The sequence below is a fragment of the Megascapheus bottae genome, chromosome 27 (assembly GCF_031878675.1).
Source record: "Megascapheus bottae isolate mThoBot1 chromosome 27, mThoBot2.hap1, whole genome shotgun sequence".
Taxonomy (NCBI): Eukaryota; Metazoa; Chordata; class Mammalia; order Rodentia; family Geomyidae; genus Megascapheus; species Megascapheus bottae.
The window spans coordinates 22,286,045-22,313,812 of NC_143535.1; the positions used below are offsets into that span (position 1 = coordinate 22,286,045).

General features: G+C 45.2%; 1 protein-coding gene across 1 annotated transcript in view; it reads left to right on the forward strand.

The window, feature by feature from the left end:
* Positions 1-17,834, forward strand: part of Nfrkb (nuclear factor related to kappaB binding protein) — a 35,271-nt gene extending 17,437 nt beyond the window's left edge. Inside the window, exons 15-28 of the mRNA XM_090319749.1 lie at positions 1,170-1,249; positions 1,366-1,412; positions 2,499-2,559; positions 3,224-3,398; positions 4,620-4,726; positions 5,519-5,642; positions 6,296-6,375; positions 6,512-6,732; positions 6,856-7,126; positions 8,014-8,226; positions 10,169-10,936; positions 14,834-14,940; positions 15,900-16,035; positions 16,149-17,834. Coding sequence (XP_090175875.1) covers positions 1,170-1,249; positions 1,366-1,412; positions 2,499-2,559; positions 3,224-3,398; positions 4,620-4,726; positions 5,519-5,642; positions 6,296-6,375; positions 6,512-6,732; positions 6,856-7,126; positions 8,014-8,226; positions 10,169-10,936; positions 14,834-14,940; positions 15,900-16,035; positions 16,149-16,274 — 2,516 coding nt within the window. The 3' untranslated portion in view covers positions 16,275-17,834. The remainder of the gene's footprint in view (positions 1-1,169; positions 1,250-1,365; positions 1,413-2,498; positions 2,560-3,223; positions 3,399-4,619; positions 4,727-5,518; positions 5,643-6,295; positions 6,376-6,511; positions 6,733-6,855; positions 7,127-8,013; positions 8,227-10,168; positions 10,937-14,833; positions 14,941-15,899; positions 16,036-16,148) is intronic.
* Positions 17,835-27,768: the final 9,934 nt, after the last annotated feature.

Consider the following 27,768-nt stretch of genomic DNA (forward strand, 5'->3'; position numbering starts at 1 on the left):
TTATTTTTTATTAAGTTTTGAGAAGAACTGACAACAGATGTCTGAACCACTGTGGAGAGGAGAAGGATCCTGACTCTGTAGGACACAGCCACTAGAGAATGAACAGTCACATCCAGGGGTGACAGGTCTGGGGAAAGCACCTCAGAGATCTTGGAGGGAGTGTTGGGAGAGGATGATTAAATTAGAAGCAAAACCATCAGGTTACGAAGTAGACTTTCCAGAATGTATGGTAGGAACAAGGAAGGCTGATAGTGGAATAAGCTTGCAGGGGTTTCTGGGGAGGTGGTTTTGGTGGTATTGTATATTGACTAATGAAAACAGGGATAACCATCCTGGTGTATATACCTGCTGAGCCTCCTAGGGAAGGATATTCACACATAGCAGATCTAGGTGGTAATGGTCCTGTGGTAGTTCTAGCCTGGGAAAGAAATTTAGATCACCAGCCAGGTGCTATACTAGTAACCTGAATGAAGTAGCAAGAGATGAAGACACAGACTGCTTTTCTCTTTCTAGGAAGTCAAGCTTTTTTTCCACATCAAGAATTAGAGGGGAGGGGGAGTTTAGCCTAGTGGTAGAGTGCTTGCCTAGCATGCATGAGGACCCGGGTTCGATTCCTCAGTTACCACTTACATAGAAAAAAACCAGAAGTGGTACTGTGGCTCAAGTGGTAGAGCTCTAGCCTTGAGAAAGTCCAAGGACAGTTCTCAGGCCCTGATCTCAAGCCCAAGACTGGCAAAAAAAAAAAAAAAAGAAAAGAAAGAAAAAAAATTTAGGGGGAGGGAAAGGAGGACAAAATCATGAGAAAGGGGTATCAAGGTTCGAGAAGTAATGTACCCATTACCTGACGAATGTAACTGTAACCCCTCTATACATTATCTCGACAATAAAATACAGTTAAAGAATAGGATGACCTCTCTGTATCATTTGTCTTTACGACACTTTGTAATTGGTTTTGCTTACCATATGCTCTTTCCTCCCTTGATTATAAACACTACGAGCCAGAGACCTTGGCGTGTGCTCCAGGCAGTGTGTGGAAGAGCCACACGTATGCAGCGGGTCATTGCTATGGTCCTGGTGCGTTTTCTCTCTGACATGGAGAATTGTCACCTGACAAGAAGGTAGGATTTTGAATAATACTTCTTTTTGTCTTTTTATTCACCCTTCTATAGGTCAGTCCCAAGATAATGAAAAGGAATTAGCTGCACTCTTCCAACTGTGGCTAGAGACCAAAGACCAGGTCTTTTGTAAGGTATGTTTTTTTTTTTTCTTCAAAATAGTAGGTCTTTCTCATTGAGTTTCAAGATCCCTCAAGTTAGTGAAACTTAGTTTAGTCCATTTAACTGTTAATGTTTTCCTTTTCTCCAGCAAGAAAATGAGGACAGCTCAGACGCCATGACACCTGTCCCTCGAGTGTGAGTATAACATTCTATCGGTAGGTGGTGTCCATGAAACCATGGTGGCTACATCGCCCTGGTTCAGCTGACATGTCTTGGTATGTTTGAACCAGTTAATCTTGGAGATCCTAGGAATCTGCTGAGGACAGCAACACATACATATCACTAAGAACAGCTCCTGGTGGAAAGCTCTTGATTAGTAGAGGGGACTATATACAGGCTATGTGCGAGCATGACTTACCTGCTGGGTAGGCATAGATTTTCCTATATTCTTACCTGGGTTCCCATTTTGGAATGACTTCCTTATTTCATCAGTAGAGTAATTGGGGCCTGACGTTCAATGACTTGTTGAGGTTTAGCCACAGGACCCCCCACTAGAGTTCAGAGTCTTAACACCTGTCCTAAGGTCCTAACTGGTGTGGTCTGAGTTAGGTTTTCAAATGTCAGGTCAAAGATCCAACCTAAGTGCAGCAGAATATGTGTGTTCATGTAAACAGGAATATGCAACTCAGGTTCTGGTACTTTCCTTGGGAGGCACAAAAACCACCCTTGTATTTGGACAAACTTTGGTGCTTTAGTCTGTGAAGGTTGGTACTTTTTGTTGTGGATACATTGGGCTTGAGTGTTGGAAGCAATACTAAGAACAGAAGTTAAAAATAACGGTTTCTTGAGCCAGGAGTTTGGCCTAGTGGTAGAGTACTTACCTAGCATGCACAAAGACCAGGTTCAATTACTCAGTACCACATACATAAAAAAAAGCCACAAGTGGTGCTGTGGCTCAAGTGATAGAGCTCTAGCCTTGAGAAAACTCAAGGACAATGCTCAGGCCCTGAGCTCAAGCCCAGGACTGGCCAAAAAAAAAAAAAAAAAAAAAAAAAAAAAAATCATTTTCTGCCTACCCCAAAATTTCTGGATTCTAAGAATTGAGTAATTCTGACAGTACCAGAGGAAGTAAATAGAAGTTAGAAAGTGGACTTTTAAGGAGTTGAGTACTTTTGAAGGGATTTTCTTGTTGCCAAGGAAAGTATTCTGGGTGCTGAAAAAAGATGATGGATTTGTGACTCATCTTCTGGCTCAGAGATGATATAAAGTTCTTTGTTTCAGAAGAACTGACTACGTTGTGCGGCCCAGCACAGGGGAGGAGAAACGAGTTTTTCAGGAGCAGGTAAGATGTACCTAGAGAGCTAGATACTGATAGCTCATATCGGTAAGCCTAGCTACTCAAGAGGCTGAGATCTTAGGATAGAGTTTGAAGCCAGCCTGTGCAGGAAATTCTGTGAGGCTATTACTACTCAGAAAAAGCCAGAAGTAGCACTGTGGCTGAAGTGGCAGAACACTAGCCTTCATCAAAAGAAGCTCAAGGACAGCACATAGGCACTGAGTTCAAGCCCCAGTACTGACACACTCACATCCACAAAAAAATACTTTTGAATCTAGTATAAATCTCTGCCTATAAGAAGCCAAGTAGAGAGAAGTACTTTCCTTGAGTCTAGATTCTTTGAGGAAATTGGTACTCTTCACCTTAGATATTCTGATGGTTGAGATTCCTACTTCAGGAAGGGAATGATTGAGGAAAGAAAATTGGATAATCTTTTTTTTTTTTTTTGAACTGTATTTGTTTTGTTTTTGCTTTTTTTGATACTGGGGTTTGAATCTAGGACATTGTACGTGTTAGGCAAGCACTTTGCCACTGAGCTATGTCCCAGCCTTGGATAGTCTTTTCTTCCAAGAAAGCAACATTTTGCTTTGTTGTCCTTTGCTGGGTGACCAGCTCAGGAAGAGCCCTACTAATTCTGACTTAGGAGTGTTCTGTCTTTTTATCTTGGCAGGAGCGTTATAGGTATAGTCAACCCCATAAGGCATTCACTTTTCGCATGCATGGCTTCGAGTCTGTGGTGGGGCCAGTGAAGGGCGTGTTTGACAAGGAGACCTCCCTCAACAAGGCTCGAGAGCATTCACTGCTGCGCTCTGACCGGCCTGCCTATGTCACCATCCTGTCTCTTGGTATGTAGTGCCTGTTTATCATTGGAGTTTCTGTCTTCCTCCCCTTTCCCTTCCTCTCCCCCTCCCCTTTTCTTTCTTCCCACCCCAAAGTTTTTCTCAAATCAGTTCTCTTCTCTTTACACCAGATCCTCCTCTTGTGTCATCTCGTCAGAGCTGGCATTGAGAGGGACAGGGATAACATTTGGGAAATGAGGGAGGGATTCTGCTTCAAGATATTGATGCCAAGAATCAGCATTTCTTTCTGCAGTTGGACTCAGAGTTATGTTCATTCAAGAATGAATGCTCCCAGGCCACCTAAATAGTTAAGTGTGGGACTTTGCTTTCTTAGATTTTTATGTTGTCCTGAATCTCCTTGGCAGTCTGGAGAAACCTGTGGACCCCTTTCTGGAATGATGGTTTCTAAGAGCATAAAGTAAAAATTCCTCATTACAGAAGAAGTCAGTCATTTGAAGGTAGTTAATAAGATATTAAGACAAGCTTATGTGCAAAAATCTGTTATTTGGGATAGTCAATGAGAAGATTTAATAGTAGGTCTTACATAACTTACTAATTTCTGTCAGTTCTAAAAAGAGATGAATAGAAATGATTCTGAGTTGTCTTCAACACCTACAGTATGTGAAACTGTTGGACTCATACTACAGCATCAAAGCACTGCCAAGTGTGCATATATATATATATATTTTTTTTTTTTTTTTGGTCAGTCATGGGGCTTGAACTCTGGGCCTGGGCATTGTCCCTGAGCTCTTCAGCACAAGGCTAGCACTGTAGCACTTGAGCCACAGTGCCATTTCCAATTTTCTGGTGGCTACTTGGAGATAAGAGTCTCATGGACCTTTTTGTACCTTGACTGGCTTTGAACTATGATCCTCAGAACTCAGCCTCCTGAGTAGATAGGATTATAGGCATGCGCCAACCGGTGTCTGCCTCAGTGTATACTTTTATGGCCTTTGTTTATAATTTAGGGAAATGTAAATTTTCAATAAGAGATGTAATATTGAATTCTAAGATACCCAGGAACGTTTAGACCTCTCTTAAAGTGATGAGTATGTAGGACCCTCCAGTGGCAGAGATGCTGGCCACTAGAGGGCAGTAGGCACCTAACTCAGTCAGGTGAGAGTAAGTTCAAGGAGCATTGCTCCTTCATAGCAGGTCAGAGGACCACTAGTTCCTCTGTGGAGGCCTTGCTTGACCCCTGGATTTTATACTTTCTGATATTATCAGTTCGGGATGCTGCTGCTAGGCTACCTAATGGAGAAGGCACTCGGGCGGAGATCTGTGAACTTCTCAAAGATTCTCAGTTCCTTGCATCAGATGTTACTAGCACTCAGGTAAGTGGGAGAAAAACTTTACTTGGCTCTTTTCCAGAATATTACAGAAAACATATTAGAAATGCAAATGCTACTTTTCCCTTGGTGCTAGGGATTGAACCCAGGGCCTTCTACATGTTGAGCAAATACTCTACCATTGAGTTACACCCACAGAGCTTGACATAATTTTTTTTTTTAAACTTAAGGAAGACCTGAGTACTGGTAGCTTATGCCTATTATCCTAGCTACTCAAGAGGCTGAGAGCTGAGAATCATGGTTCAAGGCCAGCCTGGACAGAAAAGTTGATGAGACCATTTCCTCCAATTGACTACCAAAAAGCTGGAAATGGGGCTGTAGCTCAAGTGATAGAGTGTTATTCTTGAGCAGAAAAGCTCAGGGACAGTGCGCAGGCCCTGAGTTCAAGCACCAGAACTAGTATAACCCCCCCGCCCCCAAAACAAACAAACAAAAAACAGTGAAGAAAGACAGTACATAGCTATAATCCCAGCTAATTTTGAGATATAAAGCAAGAGAATTGGGATATTGAAGCTTTGGAAATTTGGCTCTGAGCTTCTATCAGTGTATAGTAAAGAAAAGGCTGTTACATTTACTGAGTTCTCAGTATCCTTATAGTGACAACAGATCAGGACCTTAGGAATTTTACATCATTGTGTTTTGCCAGGTGATTTGATCAGCTTAGGGAAGACAGGGCTAGACTGTGAAATCTGTTTATCAGTTGGCACTCATAGCCAGTGATTATTTTCAGGAATCCAAATAACGTATTTGGCCTATTTCCCTTTATTATGCTTTTAGGTGAACACAGTAGTGAGTGGTGCACTTGATAGGCTACATTATGAAAAAGACCCCTGTGTCAAATACGACATTGGACGAAAGCTGTGGATCTACCTGCATCGTGACCGCAGTGAGGAAGAATTTGGTATGTGAGACCTATGCACAATATGCCAACTACATTGGATGCCTCTGACTTTCTGTCACAGTTCTGTGCCCTTTTTCCATGATATTCAGGCAGTACAGGAATGTGGAGGTAGGATCCAGTCCATCAAGCAAGGCTACCATAGTGGTATTTAGGAATTTTTACTGTTATTTATTTGTTTAATTTATGTTGGCAGTACTGTGATTTCATCTAAAGATCTTATGCTTGTTCGACAGGCCCTCTTATCATTTGAGACCTGTTCCTTTCATTATTTTGAGTAGGTTCTCATATTTATGCTTGGGCTGGCCTAGTCTGTGATCTTCCTTTTTATGTTTCTCATGTAGCTGGCATAGGTCACCTTACCCAGCGTTTATTGATTGAGATGGTGTTTCACTATTTGCCTAGGGTTGTCCTTGAACTTAAATTCTCCCAGTCACTGTCTTTTTGATAGCTAGGATTATGTGCATGAGTCACAGCCCTCAGGCTGTTCATTTTGTTTTGAGACAAGACCTCAGCCTCTGTCTCAGCCTACTGAGTGCTGGAATTACAGGGGTGTATCTCTATACCTGATGAGGTCTTGATTTTCAAAATAAAGCTCCTTTTACTTGTACAAAAAAAAAAAGATCAAATTTGCTGAAGATTACCATTGTTTACAGAGCGTATTCATCAAGCTCAAGCAGCTGCAGCTAAAGCCAGAAAAGCCCTACAGCAGAAACCTAAGCCCCCCTCTAAAGTGGTAAGTGGCATGGGGGCATCTGCCTTAGGGATGCTGGGTCACTGCTGAGCTCTCACTTCGTGCTTTGGAAGTCTCAGGCTGTGCCTGTGGAAGCTTCCTGACAGCAATGGCGGATTCCCATTCTCTCTCCTTCCAGAAGTGCAACAATAAGGAGAGCTCCACAAAGGCCCTCAGCACTGGCCTGTCAGAGCAGAGCCAGATGAGCCTCAGTGACTCCAGCATGCCCCCCACCCCTGTCACACCTGTCACCCCCACCACACCAGCATTGCCTACCACCCCCATCTCTCCTCCACCTGTGTCATCGGTGAGCAAAAATGGCCCTGCCACTGTCTCAGAACCAGCTAAGTCTAGCTCAGGGTAAGCACCTCTGATCTTCATTATTACTGTTTACTGTTGTTTTGTTTGGTGTGGTTCTCTTACTTTAGCTGGCATGCATGTCTTATGTTTTTGGTTGGTGTTTTACCTGGATTTTCTTTACAGTGTTCTTCTGGTATCCTCACCAACAATGCCACAGCTAGGAACAGTGCTTTCTCCAGCTTCCAGCCAGACTCCACCCAGTTCTCAGGCAGCTGCACGAGTTGTGAGCCACTCAGGCTCGGGTGGGCTGCCCCAGGTGCGGGTGGTGGCCCAGCCAGGCCTTCCTGCTGTTCCCCAGCAGGCAGCAGGGCCAGCACAGACATTGCCACAGATGCCAGCAGCACCACAGATGCGGGTGCCAGCCACTGCCACACAGACCAAAGTAGTGCCCCAGGTAAGAGGGGAGCTGTAGGTCACTGGGCGATGGGTACAGTGGACCCTGAAGTGGGCTGAGAAGTCCAATGAGCAGTCTGGGAAAACCCTGGGAATTATGGAAGGTTGTTCCTGATGACAAAACATTTCAAGCTGGATAAGCAGCTTTCTTTCTTTTTTTTTTTTTTGCAGGGCCGGGGGTTGGGGGGGCGGCGGGAGAAGCGGTGATCATGGAGCTTGAACTCTGGGCCTGGGTGCTGTCCCCGAGCTCTTCAGCTCAAGGCTGCTGCCCTACCCCTGGAGCCTCAGCCCCACTTTCTGTGATTAATTGGAGATAAGAGTCTCATGGCCTTATGACTTTGAACCTTGATCCTCAGATCTCAGCCTCCTGAGTAGCTAGGATTACAGGCATGAACCACCATGCAGGCTTGGATAGCATTTTTTTTACATTCTACTGTTGAGAATCAGACCTTCTGAGAAGTGTGGTGAGATGCCCGGCATTCTAACATCTGGGCCTTGGCAGGAGTGAATGTAAATGCAAAGCTTGTGAGTCTACATCTCAGACTTTCCATTGTATTTTAGTTCTGCTGCTCACTAGACGTACAGCTGTAGAGGGACTCATGTCCTCTTTCCTCAGTTTATTACTTCAGTATTTGTGAAAGGGCTCCGCTAATACCCTGTTTGTCTTCAACATATATACGTAAAAAGAGGTGGTAAATATACAGTTATTCTGAAATTTAAGATGTTCCATCTCATTTTCAGTGTCCATGTTAGGGACTGGTGAGCCTTAGACACAGAGCAGATGTGCAGCAGAGGATGCTTCCCTGGGTGGTGGCATGTGAGCCCTGCTTGCAGTGCGGGGCTCCACTTCAGTGTGTGATCAGACTTTTGGCCTCTGCTCTGAACTAGGCAGTTATGGCCACTGTTCCAGTCAAGGGACAGACTGCAGTAGCCACTGTGCAGCGGTCAGGACCTGGGCAGGTGGGACTCACCGTGACAAGTCTCCCTGCTACAGCCAGCCCTATGAGCAAACCAGCCACAAGTTCTCCTGGGAGCTCAGCTCCCAGTGCCTCCACAACTGCTGTCATTCAGAATGTTGCAGGACAGAACATCATCAAGCAGGTAAGTGGACTTGGCTCTCATGCTCTAGAGCAATTGGATCCCTGTGGAGATTTGTCATCTTTGACCCTCCATTTGTAGTCACTGCAAATGTCTCCAGTAAGGGCATTTAACAACATTCATGGCTGCTCAAGTGATTGCTTCTGTTTCTTGCCATGTAATTCAGCGTTCAGTAAATAGTTTTGGATTTACAGTGCCTGAATTGTTATAGTTAAATGTCTGTGATTCCATGTTACTAGCTTTTCCATTTACCCCTGGCAGATGTCTGACGCCTTTGCTTCTCGTGAATATGCAACGTGATCATTATCCTTCACATAACTGTGAAGCAGACTAGCAGTGAGCTATGCAGAGTGTTTCCTGCTTGTCCTCACTGCATTGCACTGCATCACTGCAACACACTGTGTGTTTCATAGGATAGTGGAGTACGCACATTTTGTTGTCCTCATTATACAGATGATAAGTGGAGTAGAGTCGTATTTATATAATGATAGGGTAACATTTACAGTTGTTTATTTTTTGTCAGTGGTGGGGCTTGAACTCTGGGCCTGAGCGCTGTCCCTGAGCTCTTCAGCTCAAGGCTACCACCCTACCCCTGGAGCTACAGCACCACTTCCTGTTTTCTAGTGATTAATTGGAGGTTCTTTTTGTGTGTGTGTGTGTCAGTCCTGGGCTTGAGCTCAGGGCCTGAGCACTGTCCTTGGACTTTCTCAAGGCTAGAGCTTCACCACTTCTGACTTTTTACTATGTATGTAGTACCGAGAAATCGAACCCAGGACTTCGTGCATGCTAGGCAAGCACTCTACCACTAGACCAAAATCCTGGCCCAGAGTCTCAGGTTCTTTAGTGCTCAGGCTGGCTTTGAGCCTTGATCCTCAGATCTCAGCCTCCTGAGTAGCTAGGATTATGGGTGTGAGCCACCACACCTGCTCTTTTTTTTTTTTTTTTTTTTTTTTTATTTAGTGGTATACTAAACAGATGAGGCCTCTGCCTTTGTGGAAGTCGTGTTGTCACTAAGAAATAACTAGGTTAGCATCAGGTGATAGAAAACACAGAGGATCAGTAGTAGGTAGGGGAAGGGGAGTGAGCCAGGATGACAGGGAAGGCCTCTGAGGAGATGGCATTTCAGAGATTGTGCCATGTATGGTGACTTGGAGATAAAGCATTCCTGCCTAGGCTTAGAAAGTGTCTTATGTCAGGAATGTGTTTGAGGAAAACTGTGAATGGAGCTGCATCGGGGAGCAAGCATGCATGTTAGGTCATAAGGTTGGAGAGGTTGCCAGTCGTTAGACTATGTGGACTTCGATTTTGATTTAAGTGTGATCTGCTCCCCTAGAAGATTGTGGGCCAGGTTGACCTGATCTGGTTTCCATTCATTTTAGGAATGTAGTGGAAGCAGGGAAAGCAGGTGGATAGAGTCCCGTGTGGTGTACCTTCCGAGGTGTGGGCAGCGTAAGATGGTGATTGTAGGTGATGAAGCTGAAGACAGCCCGTGTGGCCTGCTGGTGTCTGGAGTAAAGGAAGCTGAGGATGAGCTGTGAGCTGTGTCTGAAGTGACTGGCTAGATGGTGGTATCAATGAGACGGGGGAAATTGAGGTATAGAGGCTGCAGGACAGCTTGCTGAGTGGCCTTAGGCAGGGGCAGTGTGTGTGTGTGGGGGTCAGTGTGAATGTCACCACGCAAGAAATTGGTGGCTTTTGAGGATTGGATTCCAAAGAAGGCAAGGTAAAGAAGCAGAGACAATGAATATAGGTACTTTTTAGAATTTTGCTTCTGAAAGAGTAGAGCGCTGGCAGGAGTGGAACGCAGAGGGAAGTGAAGATGGCAGCGGGTGTGAGCATGTTTTACTACTTTTCGAAGTAAAAGGCTAAAGTGTAAAAGGTAGTGGTGTGCAGAGGTTTGCCTCGTTTTGCTGAGCTGCTTCCTCAATGTTCTTTCCTCCTCCAGGTTGCGATCACAGGGCAGCTCGGGGTGAAGCCACAAACCGGCAACAGCATTCCTCTCACAGCCACAAACTTCCATATCCAGGGAAAGGATGTACTGCGTCTGCCACCATCTTCCATCACCACAGATGCCAAGGGCCAGACAGTCCTGAGAATCACCCCAGATATGATGGCCACTCTGGCCAAGTCCCAGGTTACCACGGTGAAGTTGACACAGGACCTCTTCGGGGCTGGAAGTGGCACAACAGGCAAAGGCATCTCTGCTACCTTGCATGTCACTTCCAATCCCATTCACACAGCAGATAGTCCTGCCAAGACCAATTCAGGAAGTGCCCCTTCCTCCACTCCAGCAGGCACCACTGTAGTCAAAGTGACTCCTGAACTCAAGCCAGCGGAAGCCTCAAGTTCAGCTTTTCGCTTGATGCCAGCCCTGGGTGTGAGTGTGGCAGAGCAGAAGGGTAAAAACACAGTGGCCTCTTCAGAAGCAAAACCTGCTGCCACAATCCGAATCGTGCAGGGCCTGGGAGTGATGCCCCCCAAAGCAGGCCAGACCATCACTGTCGCCACCCATGCCAAGCAAGGGGCCTCAGTGGCCAGCGGGGCTGGACCTGTCCATTCTTCAACAGTGTCCCTGCCCAGTTTGAATGCCACCATGTCCAAGACTGTGGCTGTAGCTTCTGGGGCCACAAGCACTCCCATCGGCATTGGCACTGGAGCCCCGGCCGTGCGGCAGGTCCCCGTCAGCACCACAGTTGTGTCCACGTCACAGACTGTGAGTAGTGGTGTGTAAAAACTAGCTTTCTGCTTAGGAAACTGCCTGCTTTCTTGTTGAGATAGTCTTGCTCTATGTTCAAGGCTGGCTTCAGTCTTCATGATCTTCTGCCTTAGCCTCCTGAATGCTGGGATTACAGGTTTGTTGTCACCATACACAGCCCAGGAAGCTCTTTTTCCTATCCTTCTGGAAGCTCACTCAGAACTAGTAAATTTCCTTGCCACCTCATTTTACCTAGTAGATTTCCCCCCTTTAAAAAATGGCTATAGAGGCTGGGAGCGTGCCCTTTTGGTAGAGAGCTTGCCTAGCATGCATGAAGCCCTAGGTTCGATTCTTTGGTACCACATACACAGAAGGGGGAAAAAAAAAGCCTGAAGTGGTGCTGTGGTTCAAGTGGTAGACCACTGCCTTGAGAAAGCCCAATGATAGTGCCCAAGCCCTGGTTCAAGCCCTAGGACTGGCAAAACAAAAAAAAGAAATTGCTATTATAAATATGATTTACACAAATCAGGCAAAGAGTCCATTTCCTTTTGGATACAGTCACATCTTTCTTGATCTCTCTTGATAAGCTTTTTTTGTTGTCTTATTTTGAAACATAATTTATAAAAGTGTAATATATGCACATATTCTTAAAAAAATTTGTGTGTGTGTGTGTGGGTGCGCGTGCGTGTGCCCGCGTGTGCATGCCAGTCCTGGGTGATGGTACTGGGCTTGAATTTAGGGCATAGGTGCTAGCATTCTACCTCTTAAGCCACAGCTTTTCGGTGATTAACTAGAGAAAAGGGGCTCATAGACTTTCCTGTCTAGACTGTCTTGGAACTGCAGTCCTCAGATCTCAGCCTCCTAAATATTCAGCTACGATAACAAAATATACATCACCAGAGCCCAGCAGTTTTATTATAAAGTGGGTCTTCAGAGTCTTGAGCTATAAGCAGATGCTGATTATGTCCTTTTGAAAGATTATGTGTGGAATGGGTTCTGTGGAGGATGTTTCCCTGTTGCCACTGCCACCATTATGTTCCTAGTGTGTGTGTGGACAACAGTGTGCATCTTCCTGAAGCAGAGGTGGTGTGGGTGAGTCATGCAGGTGCTCATGCTGAAAGTTGTTTTTGTTTTTGTTTTTGCCAGTCCTGGGGCTTGAACTTAGGTCCTGGGCACTGTCCTTGGACACTTTTTGCTCAAGGCAGTGCTCTGCCACTTGAGCCACAGCACCACTTCCGGCTTTTTCTGTGTATGTGGTATGGAGGAATTGAACCCAGGGCTTCGTGCATGCTAGGTAAGCTGTCTACCACTAGGCTACACTCCCGGCTCCTGAAAGTTGTTATTCTAGTAACGTTAGCAAAAGGGACCTTCAAACTCCCATTCTCATCAGCAAGCCCTCCATTGGCATCAGACCCTAACCAGCATGGCTGCTTATGTGGAAAGTGCCTTTCCTTAGGTTCCTGCCTTCCTGGAAGAAAGGGAATTCTTTTCCAATTTTGGTTCTTTGATCTGGAATGAGCTTGAGCTTCCATTTATGTTCAGACTAAAATGTGCTATCTAGTGATGACTGTTAGTTTGTGGGGGAAGAGGAGATAGTTGGCTTTTTCATTTGATTGAGTTGGCCTTTTCTACCTTTATGTTGTATAAAAATATTTTCTTTCTATGTTTTAAGCTAGTATTTGGATCCTTTTGTGCTAAAGATGTTTATAGTTTTATATGATTAAGGTTGTCAGCATTTTGTTCTGTGGCTTCTAAGTTCTATGCCTGTTGTATATCTTATTCTCCAGGATGATAGAGGTATTAACCTCTATTTCCTTAAAATTTTTGATTGTAGGGGAGAGTATAATTTGTCCTTTTGAATTGGCTTTGTGAGTGGCATCGAATAGGGATCACATTTTATATTTTTCAGAGTTGTCTAACATCGTCGACTCAATTTTTCTCTTTTCCGACGATTTAGAATGTCTCCATAACCTCAGACCAAATCCCATAGTCACCTAGAAGTGCTTGTATGTGTGTGTTTTCTCCTTAGCCTTAGGTTGAGGAGCACTGTTGTAGTGGTTCAGTGACTGCCCTCATTCTCTGGAACATCTCTAAGATGCTTGACTTTTGCTTTTTTTTCCTCTCTTGTTGATTTCCCCCCTTACCTTGCTGTCACTCTCTTACTCTTTTTTCTTGGCCCTTATTAGCTTCAGGCCTGAGATTATTCGTAGGTCCCTGACTAACGCAGAAAGCATCTGGATAATGCCCCCCCCCCCACTGTGAGCTTGTGCTCAGGGGAGGGCTTTCTCGGTGAACTCCTGAGCTCTTCTGCCCTTCCTGTGCTTGTCTCCCCTCACGGTTACCAAGGACCTAATAAGACCCTCCCAGGCTAGGGGCTCAGAATTGGTGCTGTACCAGGTATAAGTTTATCCCTTTGAAAGTATGATTTCTGCTCCTTAAAAAAAACAAAACAGGCCGGGAGTTTGACCTAGTGGTAGAGTGCTTGCCTAGCATGCACGAAGACCCAGGTTCGATTCCTCGGTACCACATACATAGAAAAAAGCTGGAAGTGGTGCTGAAGCTCAAGTGGTAGAGCTCTAGCCTTGAGAAAGTCCAAGGACAGTGCTTGGGCCCTGAGTAATTTCATGATGGTTACAATATAACAAAAGTCATCTAAGGGAGAAACAGATATTTTCAACACAGTGTCCCTCATCTGTCACAGGAGTTACATTCCAAAGACAGGTGAAAATCGGCAAAGTAGTAGTACTAGTTATCCCTCACTGTATCATGGTTCATTTATTGCTACACCCAGATTTTCACCGATTGCCGTGGTCTCTAGACATAACTCCCATGATGGGGGAGGGATCACTATTATTTATTTATTTATTTAAGCCCACCATGTAGGGCCGTGAGTTGGCCTGGTGGTAGAGTGCTTGCCTCGTATGCATGGAGCCCTGGGTTTATCCTTGATACCACATACATAGAAACAGCTGGAAGTGGTGCTGTGGCTCAAGTGTAGAGCTCTAGCCTTGAGAAAGCCCAAGGACAGTGCTCAGGCCTTGAGTTCAGCACCAGGACTGGCAAAGAACAAAACAACAACAAAAGCAAAACCCCCACCATACAGCAAAACTTTAAGTAACTGAACCACAATAAGTGAGGGACAACTATAGTCTTGTTTTATTTGTGTGTGTGTGTGTGTGTGTGTGTGTCTGTCTGTCTGTCTGTCTGTCTGTCTACCACTTGAGCCCCAGCTCTACATCCCACTTTTTTGTTGTTTGCCATTCTTGGGTCTTGAACTTAGGATGTGAGCACTGTCCCTGAGCTTCTTTGTGCTCAAAGCTAGCTACCCCTTGGGCCACATCACTACTTCCTCTTTTTTTTTTTTTTTTCTGTTTATGTGGTACTGAGGAATTGAACCCAGGGCTTCATGTATGCTTATACTCTACCATATTCATGTATGTATACTCTACCATATTCCCAGCCCCACCCATCCCACTTTTTGGAGCTTAATTGGAGATGAGTCTCAGACTTTCCTGCCCAGGCTGTCTTTCAGCTGCGATTCTCAGATCTCTGTGTGAGTAGCTATGATTACAGATGTGAGCCACTGGTGCCAACTGAAATAAATTTAAGCAATAACTATTAGTTTTCAGAGAAAGGCAACTAGTTAATGAATTTTATTCTTAAATTCTACTAAACATATATGAAAGTTTTGATAACAAATAGAACTGGAACATTAAAGAGAATGATATGTAAAATGACCCTTAAGTACCTTGTGAGCCATTTCATGAGGGCTCTTTGGACGGAAATACCTGGAATATTGGCAGCAGCAGGAGCTATATCTGTAGGGCTTGCTCTCACTTCTTATCTCTTACAGGTGCTGCCTGGCAGGTTTTCTGATCTTTTATTCTATATAAGTTGACTGCTTTGTTTCTGTAGGGCAAGCTACCTACCCGGATCACAGTTCCACTCTCTGTGATTAGCCAGCCAATGAAGGGCAAGAGTGTGGTCACAGCCCCCATCATCAAAGGCAACATTGGAGCCAAGTGAGTGCTATTGGGAAGGAAGGAGCAAACTTGGGAGTGGGCTGTGCAATGTGTGTCTGTCCTTGGTGCCCCAGAATATTAGTAAATAAATATTAGTAGTATTTACTGAAGATCTCTTTAGGTATAGTGATTAAGGCACAGAATTCCATGCTGTCTCTAGTCATAAATAGTAGAATGGAGCAAGGAATAATAGTCATAAAGTGGTAGAAAAGAAGGGAGGGACTTGCCTTTTATGTTTAAGTTCTGAACTCAAGACAGTTTGGAGGCTAACAGCTTTCTGTGAGGGTTAGTGAATACAATTTCAAGGTACTTTAAGGATGTTCAGGACCACAGGGTTTCATGTTCTTTTTTTTTTTTTTTTTTTGCCAGTCTTGGGCTTTGGCTCAGGGCCTGAGCACTATTCTTGGACTTTCTCAAGGCTAACACTCTACCACTTGAGCCCCAGCACCAATTCTGGCTTTTTTTTCCTATGTATGTGGTATGGAAGAATCGAATCCAGGTCTTCATGCATGCTAGGCAAGCACTCTACAACTATGCCAACCCCCCTCCCCTCATTTTTTCTTTTTTAAGAGATGGTCTCACTGTGTTACCCAGACTGACTAAAATCCTGACCTCAAATGATCTTGCCTCAGCCTCCAAAGTAGCTAGGACTTAAGGTGCCACCATGCTTGCCTGGGAGGGTTTCTTCCAGTGTAACAAAACTTCTGAATCATCTCTTCTTGCTCTTTGGGGGTTCACTGTTCATGGGGTTTTATACAATATCACGTAGGTCTGCCATGGGAAGCACAGAAGCTAGAAGAAAGGAATCTCTGTACCAGTTTTCATTTGACTCCAGAATGCTAGAATTTTCATGGGCACTAGATATTTTCTCCTTGTCCTTTAGTGCCTGGCCTAAAGTTAGGCTTGAGAGATTATCCTATGAGCTGGCCAAAGTTTTCTCCTTTATTGTCTACTCACAGTCTCAGCGGCCTGGGCCGCAATATCATCCTCACGACCATGCCAGCAGGCACGAAGCTCATTGCTGGCAACAAGCCTGTGAGCTTCCTCACGGCCCAGCAGTTGCAGCAGCTTCAGCAGCAAGGCCAGGCTACTCAGGTAAGGTCCCAGTGGGCAGACTCCTGGCCACAGTAGGCTGTTTCACCTCCTTTGTGGTTCTTACCCATGAGCCCCCCAGCAGTCACGACTCAGCCCTTCTCTGTTGCACACAGGTGCGCATCCAGACAGTTCCCGCATCCCATCTCCAGCAAGGTACAGCTTCTGGGTCCTCCAAAGCCGTCTCCACTGTTGTTGTGACCACAGCTCCATCTCCTAAACAGGCACCTGAACAACAGTGACCGAAGAAGTGGCCTCCATGGGGTCCAGAGCTGATCTGTTCGAGTGGAAAGGACAGGAGCGAGGAGGTTGCATATTCCTCTGAGCTTGTCTGCTGTGGCCTCAGTTCGTTAACAAACTTGAGCCCTGAGGGTCCTCTTCAGTGTTCCTGAGACTACTCTCTAGCAGTTCAGGAAAAGAGCCTGTTAAAGACTTGTGGAAAGTCAGTTAGATTGTACAAGCCAGGGTTTTCTCCTGAGAGTGGGATGCCCAGGGAAAGGAAGGCCTGCCCGTTGAGAGTAAGCAGGCAGTCCTGTAAGCCTGGTGTGTGAGGACCGTACTTTTTAGCTTCTTGTCTTCTCTGTGACTCTTGGTCTACATATGAGTTTTGTGTCCAGAAGTTTTTGTGTAACTTATTTTTTTAAGAACTTATTGTACATCTTTTATGAAATATAAACCTGGGCTTTAGCCCCCTAAACAGATGAATTATTCTTTTGACCAGAATGAGAGATTAGCAAGTTGGCGCCCGACTTGATAACTACATGGTCATTAAGAAGCAGGCACATATAGGAAGTGAGGTAATGTGGATTCTGTGGCGTGGAGTTACTTTGGCACTGATTTCCTAAAAATGGGTGTTGGGATCTAGATAGTATGTGCACCTTTACCTGCCAGCATTATCTTTCCATCAGGCTTGTTACATGGAAGTCCAGCGCCAGTAGACAAGGAAGTATCAGAGACATAGACTTCGTCACATTTCAAATTGTCCATTCTGTTTTATTCTAGAGCAGAGTTGCAAACCAGGCCCTTGGAACTGGCCACTTGTTTTTGTCAATAAAGTTGTATTGGAACATAATCTACAACCACTCGTTTAATGTCAGTGGCCGCTTTTCAATTAGAAGGCAGGATTTCATAGATGACATAGAGGCTATATGATAGCCCTTGAAGAAACATTTTGTTGTTCCAGCTCCAGTGGAAAGATGAGGGCTAGGGGTGGGGGTTGTACAGAGTCAGAACTGCCTGACAATGCCAAATTTAGAGCAAGTCAGTCTGGATTTGAAGTTATTCGTGGATGCTTCTTCACCCTTTTCAGCCACTATCATTACGTAGACCTCAGAATGGGATTTTTCAGACATTATCCTTAAAAACACTCATCATTACCAGTACACTAAGTCACCTTATTTGTGGACTTATTTCACCAGATTTTGACCAAGTGTGGTTATCTGAGCTCTCAAACTCTTTCATTGTCAGTGCATTTGTGGTGTTTCCATAGTGCCAGTCTACTTGGAACCAGGTACCCGCAGATGCCATTGGTCTACTGTATATGCCTGCTATCGGCCAGGGGCAGGTGGGAAGCTTTGTAAGTGGTAGAACTTCCTTGTCTCTTGCGAAAGTGCTCAAATTATTTAAAAAAAAAAAAAGTATATTTAATCTGTGAAACTTCAGTGACTTATCTTTTGTGGGTCTGGGTGGGAAAGGTAGCTGGAGAGCATAAAATGGAAATGGCCCAGTTTAGAAAGCAGCAGGGTTGAAGTTAGGTGATTTGTAAGTTGTGGAGGAGGAGAGAAAGGCTAATATGGCTTGTGTTACACAGTGGTTTCATGGTTCCTTTGATCCTCACAGCAATTCTGTGAGGTAGACAGCATGCCCATTTAAGTACAGAAAAGGTAAGTTTGAGATGAAGAGACTCTGGGTCTAAACCCAGTGGGAACAGTACAAACCCAGTCTGATGGCCTTAGGGTTAATTGTCCTGAGAAGCAACCCTGCCTGCCATGGTTACCGGGAGTGATTTGTGCCACACCCTTCCTCATTGTTCCCATATGCATTAACACAAAGCCCTTTCTGCACAGGAAGCCTACCTAAGGTTGAGGTTGGTTTAAGATAGGATGAGCTAAAGGCAGCTGGGCATACACTTTGTGTGAGTAGATTGGCAGATGGGCCCAGGACAAGGTACCTCGGGAGATCAGCATCAGTGGGCATCGATGGAGACCACAGGGCAAGAGGTATGAGACAGGAAAGGGCCATGGAAGCCCATCCCCAAAGTGCACCTTCTGCATTGTCACACAACACACTGCCTTCAGGATTTCTCTTGGACAAACACCAAGAGGGAATCCCTAATCTGGGCCCTGTGTGGAGCATTTGGTATGAACAATCACCTGCCAAAACCAGGATCCCTGAAGAACAGCACCTGATGAAGCACCCCAAGGAAGATAGAGATACCTGTTCCAAACACAACCACCTGGGGGTGAGGGGGTGTGGGGTCGATCATGAACAATGGTGGTAGAGGAGAAAGCCCACACCAAGCAAATGAACAGCCATCAGACTTGTTTGTGTCTGCTTAAGAGAATTCACCCCGGGCTTTTTCCTTTGTTACTGGGATTTCCTGCTCAACTGTCTCAAAGCTAGAATTCTCAGTGTTTTGGAAGTCAATTTACAGGACAGAGCAGCTAAGAGGCCTGATAAGAGCATTAAAGGATGTAGCTTACAATCTCTATAGAACCTAATGTGTAGTTGGGTTCCATATAGAATCAGTAGGGCAGATATGTAGACTCGAAACTCAGTTTTGCCCTCCTTTAACAAGTCCCTCATTTCCTACAGAGGTTCAGATATGGGTGAGGTGGTTGGACTGTGGGATGATTTTCAGGCAATAAGAGTGCAAGGCATATTGGAACCCCGCAGGAGCTATGCCTGTGTGTCCTCAAAGGGGTTTGAGCCCCCGACTGGAGGCTCTAGGAGGTGCTCAGTTACTGGGGGCATGTCCCCAAGTTGTGAGTCCAGTTCAAATAGTGACCATTTCGTTCTTATGTAAGTTCCCATCATGATCTGCTTTCCACACCAGCAGGAGAACCTACAGTGGCCCCCAATGGTGGACTCAAAATTCCAGGTACACCTCATCATAAACACCCTGTCCAGAATTTCACTGAGAGATGGAAAACTTATATAATGGGTCCCCTGAGGGTTGCAATGGAATGAAACAGGACACCTCAGGGTTTGCAATTGGGTGCCTCAGATTTTCTCCCAAAAGATACGATTCCCCCCATGATGGCATTCAGGCAGCTTTGGGCAGTTACTGTGTGTGTGAGTATGTGTACACGTGTGTGGGGCAGCAGGAGTGTGGGGGAGGTTAGGGTGCCATTGAAGGCTGAGAATTACCCACAAGCCTCACCCCCATGGGTTGCTTTTCTTCTTAGGTTTAAATTTTTTTTTCAATTCAGCATGTCAGGTTGTGAGTAGAGTATATCTCGTTCAGTATCACCTCCTCCTCCATCTTCCCCATCTCTCTCCATGGCTGCTTTATGTGATATGGACCACCCAGAGCATATCACTAAAGGCCTGTTCAGGTTTTTGAAGCTCTAGGAGTTGGATTTTTTTTTTCTGGAGGGGGTTATTATATTTCCAATACCTTTTGTATTCTGATCTCCCACAAATTTCCCTTGTCCATCCTTACTCCCTTACCTCCAGCCACGTCATTCCATTACCTTCATTGAGGACTGACATGGACAGCACCAATCTGTCCACCCCCAAGGGCATGATGTGGGTGGAAAGGTAGGTGAGCATGTCAACAATCCCTGAGATTCCAAAGAAGAGGTACATCGTGGAGTGCTGCCAGTTCATCAGCTCCACCCAGTGTTCATCCTGCTAGAGATGGAAGAAGGGCCCATAGCTAGCGAGCTGCTCTGCCAGGAACCCTGCAGGGAAGCAAGGCTCAAGAGTGAGGAGGAAGAGCTGTTCCCACACCAACAGACCAGGCACACAGCAGCACAGACTAGTCCAAAGGCCCACACAAGTCCAGATGTGGGGGACTGTGGCCTGTGTGGGCACACCTGCTTTGCTGCCCTGGGAGCTGCTACCTCCACGTCAAATAAGATGTCTGCTGAGTAATTTGTGTGAGACACATGAAAGATGTTGCCCCTTTGGGGCAATAGAGGAAGCAGTTGAAACGCCAAGTTTTTCAGGCAGCCAAGATGAAGGAGAGCATGATCTCAGGTGACGGAATGACTGATGCACTAGTCTTTGGGCTTCCCTGGTAGGAAAGCCATGGAGCAATCCCAGGAAGAAACTGTCTAAATGAAGACTGAGCCAATGTGTTGTGAAGCAGCTCCCAGATGTGTGGCCTGCGGTAGACTTGGGAGTGAGTACATTCCTGCTAGCCATTCCTTGGTACACAGCTCTGACACCAGTGGCTCCTCTGGCCCTCTGTTTTAAAACACTGGCTGAATAGCGTGAAGCCTGGCTATGCTGTCTAAATTGAGGCAGGACTGGGGCCAGAGGACTGATGAAGCCGTGCCTCAGGGTCACTCAGTTTCATCTCTTCTATTAACACATATCTTGGAAGCAGATTTGCCCTTTTACCCAGCACTCACACGCTTTCCCTAAACATTTGTTTTTCAGAGAAGCCCCTTTTTGACTTCACATGGGAAAGTTCAAGAAGTTTGTGACTCAGGAAAGATCCCAATGATAAATGAAAGCCCTGTGAAGCAAGAACTCTTTTTTAGTCCCCATCATTTTCCTAGTTGTCAGACAGCGGGGCCTGCCATGTGGTTGAAGCTCAGGCTTGGAGCTACTGAATGTTTATCCCACCCAACCGAACTGCCAAGTACAGTTTTTCTCATTTTGTGTAGGCAAAGTTTATAATGTCCTTTACCATTTAGACCAAATTGTCCCAGTCTATTCTAGAAAGAGATTTCTGAAGCCTGCTCTGAGCAGGGGGAAAACAGCTACATGAGGGAATGTTCATTAAGCAAGCTTTGCTTCCTCCAAGGGAAGCTACTAACATCGTTCAGTCCCTCTAATAGAACTGTAGGCCAAGGATGACAATAGCAGACGGCAATCGGCAACAAGATTCCTTGTTATTCCACAGATCCATCTCAAGGAGGGATAATTGTTAATCTCACCACTGCTGGCTCTTCTGTGGCCATCAGCAAATGTAGAAGATGACAAGGAACAATGGAGGTGAGGGGTTTTTATCTGAAGGGGCAGAAGATAAGGAACGGTTTTCCTTGTCTCACTCCCCATCTCACTGATCTCCCTACACAAATGCCCCCCATGAAAAGCTGCTTGAGATTAGAGGATGGAGGAGAGGCCAATGCATTGGGTACCAAGGACCCTGGGATGCTAGCAGGAGAAACAAGTGGCGTTTGAGGTGGGGTACTTATTTTATTAAAATTAGTTCTACAGAGTCACAATATCTATGTAAAGCTTATCAAAGTAATGCTTTTTGAAATGAACTCCAGGAAATGGAAACAAGTTTTTTCTTTGTTATTGTTTTCCTTTTCTTTTAGACTTGTTTGTTTGTTTATATGTCTTTGGGAGTGTTAAGGGGAGGCACAAAAACAGGGACAAAGGGTGAACAAATGCAGCAGTACTTGACACTACGTTGAAAATAAATTGCACAGCTCGTGGTTGAGGGTGAAGGGAGAACCTGGGAGAGAGTAAGGGAAGGGGTGTTATTGTCCAAAAAAAATGTACTCATTACCTGACTTTAATTACCTGACTGTAACTCTTCTGTAATCACTTTTGTAATAACAATAAAAATAGTATGTGTTTTCTTCCTACATCTCTCTATACCTTTCTCTAAGATAAACAATATAGTTTATTTGGTAGTATTTCATAGCACTTATGGTGTAGAGTTTTATTTCAGTTGGGCTTGAACACAGAGCTTGGGCACTGTCTCTGAGCCTTTTCTACACAAGGGTAGTGCTCTACCACTTCAGTTTTCTGGTGGTTAATTGGAGATAAGAGTCTCATGGACTCTGCCTGGCCTGGCTTTGAACTCAGATCTCAGCCTTCTGAGTAGCTAGGATTACAGGTATAAGCCATAGAATGTTAGGGTAAACAGTGGCCTCCTTGAAATTTCTTGTCCTCTTGTGTCTGTTAGTGAATCATCTGTTTCAGAGGGTCAGGAAGTAGACTGAAGGATCTGGTTGTGATGGGGAAAGTCCCTGGACCAAATGACACAAAAGAAAATCCTGACTGCAGCTTCAGTGATTTCAATCCGCTGCTGCTGTTGGCTCAGCCTGTTCTTCTTGCCCTTTTGGTGAAAGTACTTCAGTGGGAACCTCACTGAACACCACACGCCAATGATCAAAAAGAAACTCCCAGGGAGAGCGTGGCCCTTGAAGTTTGCCATCCGTGTGCCAGGACACCTGAAAATCAGGAACAGCTGTTAGGCGACCAAACAAAGAAAACATATAAATACATGTTTTAGTAAGAAGCAAACAGATGGCTGAAGAGTCCAAATTATAAGCAGTGTGGAAAAGGATAGGAAAAGCTTTGATGTTAATATAGGGGTAATTGTGTCAGGTAAGTTAAGGGATGAAACACTAAGGACCCTGGGGCTTTAAGGACAGATGAAAAAGAAAGTACTGGGAGGGGGGAAAAGAAGTATTAAATGTTTATTGACCTGTGTAGAGTAACCTATCCTGAGAAATACTCTACTATGTAAGTAGCATTTTTTTTTTTCTGTCAGAAAGGTAAAAAGGCACATAAATCAGAAAAACTCTAGTAGCTGCAGGACAAATGGCTCTGATATCATAGAAGCTTTACAAATAAAAGTAAAAAGCAGAAGGCCAGGAGCCTGGCCTAGTGGTAGAGTGCCTGCCTAGCATTCATGAAGCCCAGGTTTGATTCCTTGGTACCACATACACAGAAAAAGCTGGAAGCTGTGGCTCAAGTGGTAGAGCTCTAGCCTTGAGAAAGCCCAAGGACAGTGCTCAGGCCCTGAGTTCAAGCCCCAGGACTATCAAAAAAAAAAGCAAAAAACATGAATAGATGATTAACAAAAATAACACGAACTTGATAAAATTTTAATTCAAGCATAACGCCATTTTAAAAAATTCATTTGAATAGTAAAGTTTTGGAATGGCAAGTTCATACAGGTGGACATGCTATGTACAATTCAAACTTGTATAAATGTCAAAATAATTATATGAACATCACTATTAAAATACTTTTTTTTTCCAGCTGAGCACTGGTGGCTCAAGCCTGTCTCCCTAGCTACTCAGGAGACTGAGATCCGAGGATCATGGTTTGTAGCCAGTTTGGTCAAAAAATGTTCATGAAACACTTATCTCCAAATTAACCAGAAAAGGGCAAAAGTTGAGCTTGGTCACAACCTTGAGCAATAAAGCTAAGGGATAGCTCCCAGGTTCTGAGTTCAAGGACCAATACTGAGACAAAAGAGAAGAAAACAAAAGGAAGGAAGAAAAATGATTTCATGAATGGCTTACTTTCATTCCAATTACAGTAGCAAAAGAGCATAGCAGAGAATTTTGTATTTTTTTCCCTTCATTTCTTAGAGGTTGGTTCTGGAATTATGTTCTAGTGGTAGCATCTCATTTCTTAAATTTTTTTCATGTGACTTGAAGCCTTATGTTGCGGTTTCACTGTAGAGGAAGCAGTCCCCTCCTCCAGTCTGCACTGACTTTGGGAGAGGAGCCTCTTCTCCACAGGTCTACTTTGGGTTGGGAGACTCGCAAACCCTTCCCTGGATATTCCCACTTCACACCTCCTCTTCCCTCTTGGGAAGGAATCATGACTATGAATTTCTTCCTAGCCTGAGAAGCCAGACTGAAAGCTGAGAGCTTCCTGTTTCTTTTCCCTGATGGGCTCCCTAAAATGCTGAAACTCTTATTCTTTCCTCCAGTCGCCTCTAGTCCCAGTAAGATCCTTGTATCTTGTATTTTATTTGCGCTCTCTCTCTCTCTCTCTCTCTCTCTCTCTCTCTCTCTCTCTCTCTCTCTCTCTCTCTCTCTCTCTCTCTCTCTCTCTCTCTGTGACTTTTGGGAAGCTAGGATGATGACAGCCAGGCACATGGAGAATGGGGGTGTCTGTGGTGGCCCATCATGTCCTGTGCACAATCTCTGGAGCAGTTCCTAGGTCCCCCAAACTTGTCACAGCTCAGTGCTGCTGGCCCCCTCCCCGCCAGTGTACTTGGAGCGCTAAGAAAGAATATGGACCTGTTGATGAGCTTGCTCACGAGTGGAGGAGATGGGCGCCCACTATAGAGCACAGGTGATTTCCTGGATGTTTATTCCACATGGTTTTCCCCAAGCACTGTCCATACAAAAGCAATTCAGTTTGAAACCGCCTTGGAGCATTGCTACTCTTGAGCAACACGGGTATGGGGAGGGACACCCAGGGCCAGCCTGAAGTCCCCCGGAGCAAATACCGATGACCCAGCCCTCCCCCAATTACTGGGGAAGAAACCACACTGAGTCAGGAGCTGTGTCAGCCACGAAAGCGCAGCAGATCTCTCTTTTATTGCATCAGGCACTCAGTTATATACTGTTGGGGGAAGAGGGGATGGGAACTGGGAAGCTAGCCAATAGGAAGAGGGCCACCGTGCTATCACTAAGGGTCAGGGCAAAACTTTTAGGTACCGGGTGGGCTGAGGACCTGCGCTGCAGAGATGCCTTGAGAGGTATGCAAGGAGTGCGAGGAATGCCTGGCCAAAGTCCTTTAATGGCCGCTGAGCTGGAATGATGAACAGGCCTCAGAGATGGAGATCAGGCCCTCAACAACTCCCTCTTTTTTGTTTGTTAAAACAGGGGGGACAAGCGCAAAACCCTTGTCTTAGGTTGTCCCCTTCAGGGGATCTTACCCGTCATAGAGTACTTTGTAGCCTTCTGTCCCATGGTACTGATCACCCCTGGGCCTGTCTTAGGTTGTCCCTGCTCCAGAGATCTTACCCATCATTGGCTCTCAGGGAGACATCTAAGGGGAGTCGAGGGATCCCTCCTCGTCATAGGGCTCTCATTGGTCATAGGGGTCATTGGTATCGGTAGCAAGCCTCTGGTAATGCACCTGTACGTTCATCAACTGAATGGATTCTATCCTACTTTGAATGAATTGTATGGCCTTATTGATAACACAGGGCCCAAAAGTTCAAAGTAAGAGCAAGAGGAGTATAGGACCAAGAAAAGGAAGGACATAGGGTAGCCATCCATGCAGTCCGGTCCAGAGGAAGTTGGCTTGTAGCTCTTTCCTGCGTCTTTCAAGATCTTCTTGGAGCTGTTTAACCTTGTCTTGGACTAGTCCTGATCGATTAGCATAAAAACAGCACTCCTCCTGTAAGAGAAGACATAACCTTCCCTTTTCAGTGGTTAAGAGGTCGAGTCCTCAACCATTTTGCAGAACTACCACAGCCAGGGAGTCCAGTTGTTCCTGGAGATCTAAAAGAGAACTAGCAACAGCTTGTAAATTAATCATCTGTTGAGATAAAGCTTTATAATAATGTAAGGAGGTTCCCAGCCCCGCCGCCCCAGTAGTGGCCCCAGTGGCCACTCTGAGGCCTATAATCATAGGAATAATTTGAATTGCTCTTTTAGCTCTCCCCCCAATATGCTCAAATGTGGGAATAGGGGGACTTTGATTATTTGGGACCACATCAATATCAGGGCGCACAATAGTAGGGGCACAGAGCCCAGTCCAGTTTCTGGGTAGGAAACTGAGTGCATCCCCTCCACAAATAAAGACTGTTCCGTTAGGAGGGCAGAGAAAGGTACCATTAATGGTAATATTGTTTTGACAAAATGAATGATGAATATGCCCAACATCTATATTACTAGAACTGCCGGGGAATGGGTTGGATTTGAAACATGAGCTCTTGGGAGAAAAGGGGTCCAGATAGACTCCGGGCCTCGGTGGCAAGAAGGGGCACTGGGTATTATGCTGAGAGGAATTAATAAGAATAGCATTGGCCTGTAATGGCCCAGGCTTCATACAGAGCCAGAAGTGTCATGCTAAGTTTGGATTTATAATGTTAAGCAAATTAAAGGCAGCTTGCAGGATCGATTGTGTCTCGGGGTCAAGAAACAGCTTGCCTCTTATTTTAGGTATAGCAAGAGGATGATCTCAATAATTTTATCTACTATCCTGTACCCCACCCCCATCGGATACACCGATCGGGGCAAGGGGAGGTCAGCACACATGATTGCCCCTGCCTTGTTTACAATCGGCATACTCTAGTTTACCCTTAGTGAGTTGGGCATACCAGTAGGTTTTGTTACCAGACATACATGATATGGCTTCCTGGTAACAGTTACAGTGAATGGTGGACTGAAACTTAGTGCAAGGGCAAGGGGGTAGGGGCTGGCCAGATGTCTGAGGTTTGATCTTGGGGCCAGACCAGCATATATGAGAAAGGATGGGCCCCGGACAGTGGGCTTCTCTTCCCTGTATTAGAGTGGCTGCCTTTTTACCATTGGATCAGGATTTGGTGGTGCGATAGCAAATCTCAGAAGAGGGGGGGAGGTACCATACACACAAGCACTGCATGTGTCCCCAGTGGTCTTTTGTAGTAAAGCTCTGGCCTGGCTGGGGTCACCCCGCACTGATGATGGGTATCTTGACTCCAAAAAGAAACAGGATCAGTACTGTAAGGTCTTTCTAAAAAAGAAGAGAGAGAGAGAGAGAGAGGGAGGGAGAGGGAGAGAGATACTCAGGAGGCAAAGAGCCTCCTGGGTCCTCATCAATATTATTGGGGTCCCTTCCCGTTTGGGGACAATATTTAAGGTACCTTGCAGGGACCCAAATTGGCTTTGTTTCATCAGTGGGGAAGACACAACCAAACCCTCTTCCAGCTGTAAAAAGGGGATCGGGGACCCTCCACTCCCCATTAAGGGGGGTCCTTCCACCGGACATAGACTGTTCGATAGGGAATAGAGGTTGTCCAGTGATTCTGGAAGGGTGAGAGATGCTCCCCTTTGGCAAAATTTAAAATATTGAGAGGTAAACAATGCCATCTTTAGCTGATCATGGGGTGGGAGTGTTCCCCCTTTTTGTTTTATTAATTGAGATTTAAGGACATGGTTATATCTTTCTACTATTGCCTGTCCTCTGGGATTATGAGGGATGCCAGTAGTATGGGTAATTTGCCATTGTTTAAAGAAGTCATCAAGAGACTTGCTTACAAATCACAGACTGTTAGCGGTTTTTATTTGGTCCAGCAATCCGAGAGTAGCAAAGCATTGAAGAAAATGACTGACATCATGTTTAGCTCTCTCCCCGGAATGGGCTGTAGCCCAACAGGCATGGGAAAAGGTGTCTATTGTTAAAAAAAATGTATTTAAGTTTTCCAAAAAAGGGAAAATGTGTAACATCCATTTGCCACAGATTATTAGGCCTAAGGCCTCGAGGGTTAACGCCGCCCATTTGGAGCGGTGGAACCTGTAAGAAAGGGTGACATGACTTACAGGTCCTAATAATCTTTTTTAGGTCTTTAATAGCAACTTGGGGAAATCGGTGGTGTAGTCCCCTCCAGTTGACATGCGTGAGCTGATGGAAAGAGATAGCCTCCTGTAAAGTGTAACATTCAGGATTAGAGGCTAACCGGTCAGCAAGGGCATTGCCTTTGGTCAAAATACTTGGAAGGCTTTGATGTCCCCTCAGATGTTGAAATCCTTTGAGCAAATTTCTAGCTTGAATCATCAAGGGTGTAATGGGGTTACTATCAAGTTTAATATGAGCTTCTATGAGGTTAGGTAACAAATTGACCACATAAAGGTTAAGAGGAGAGAA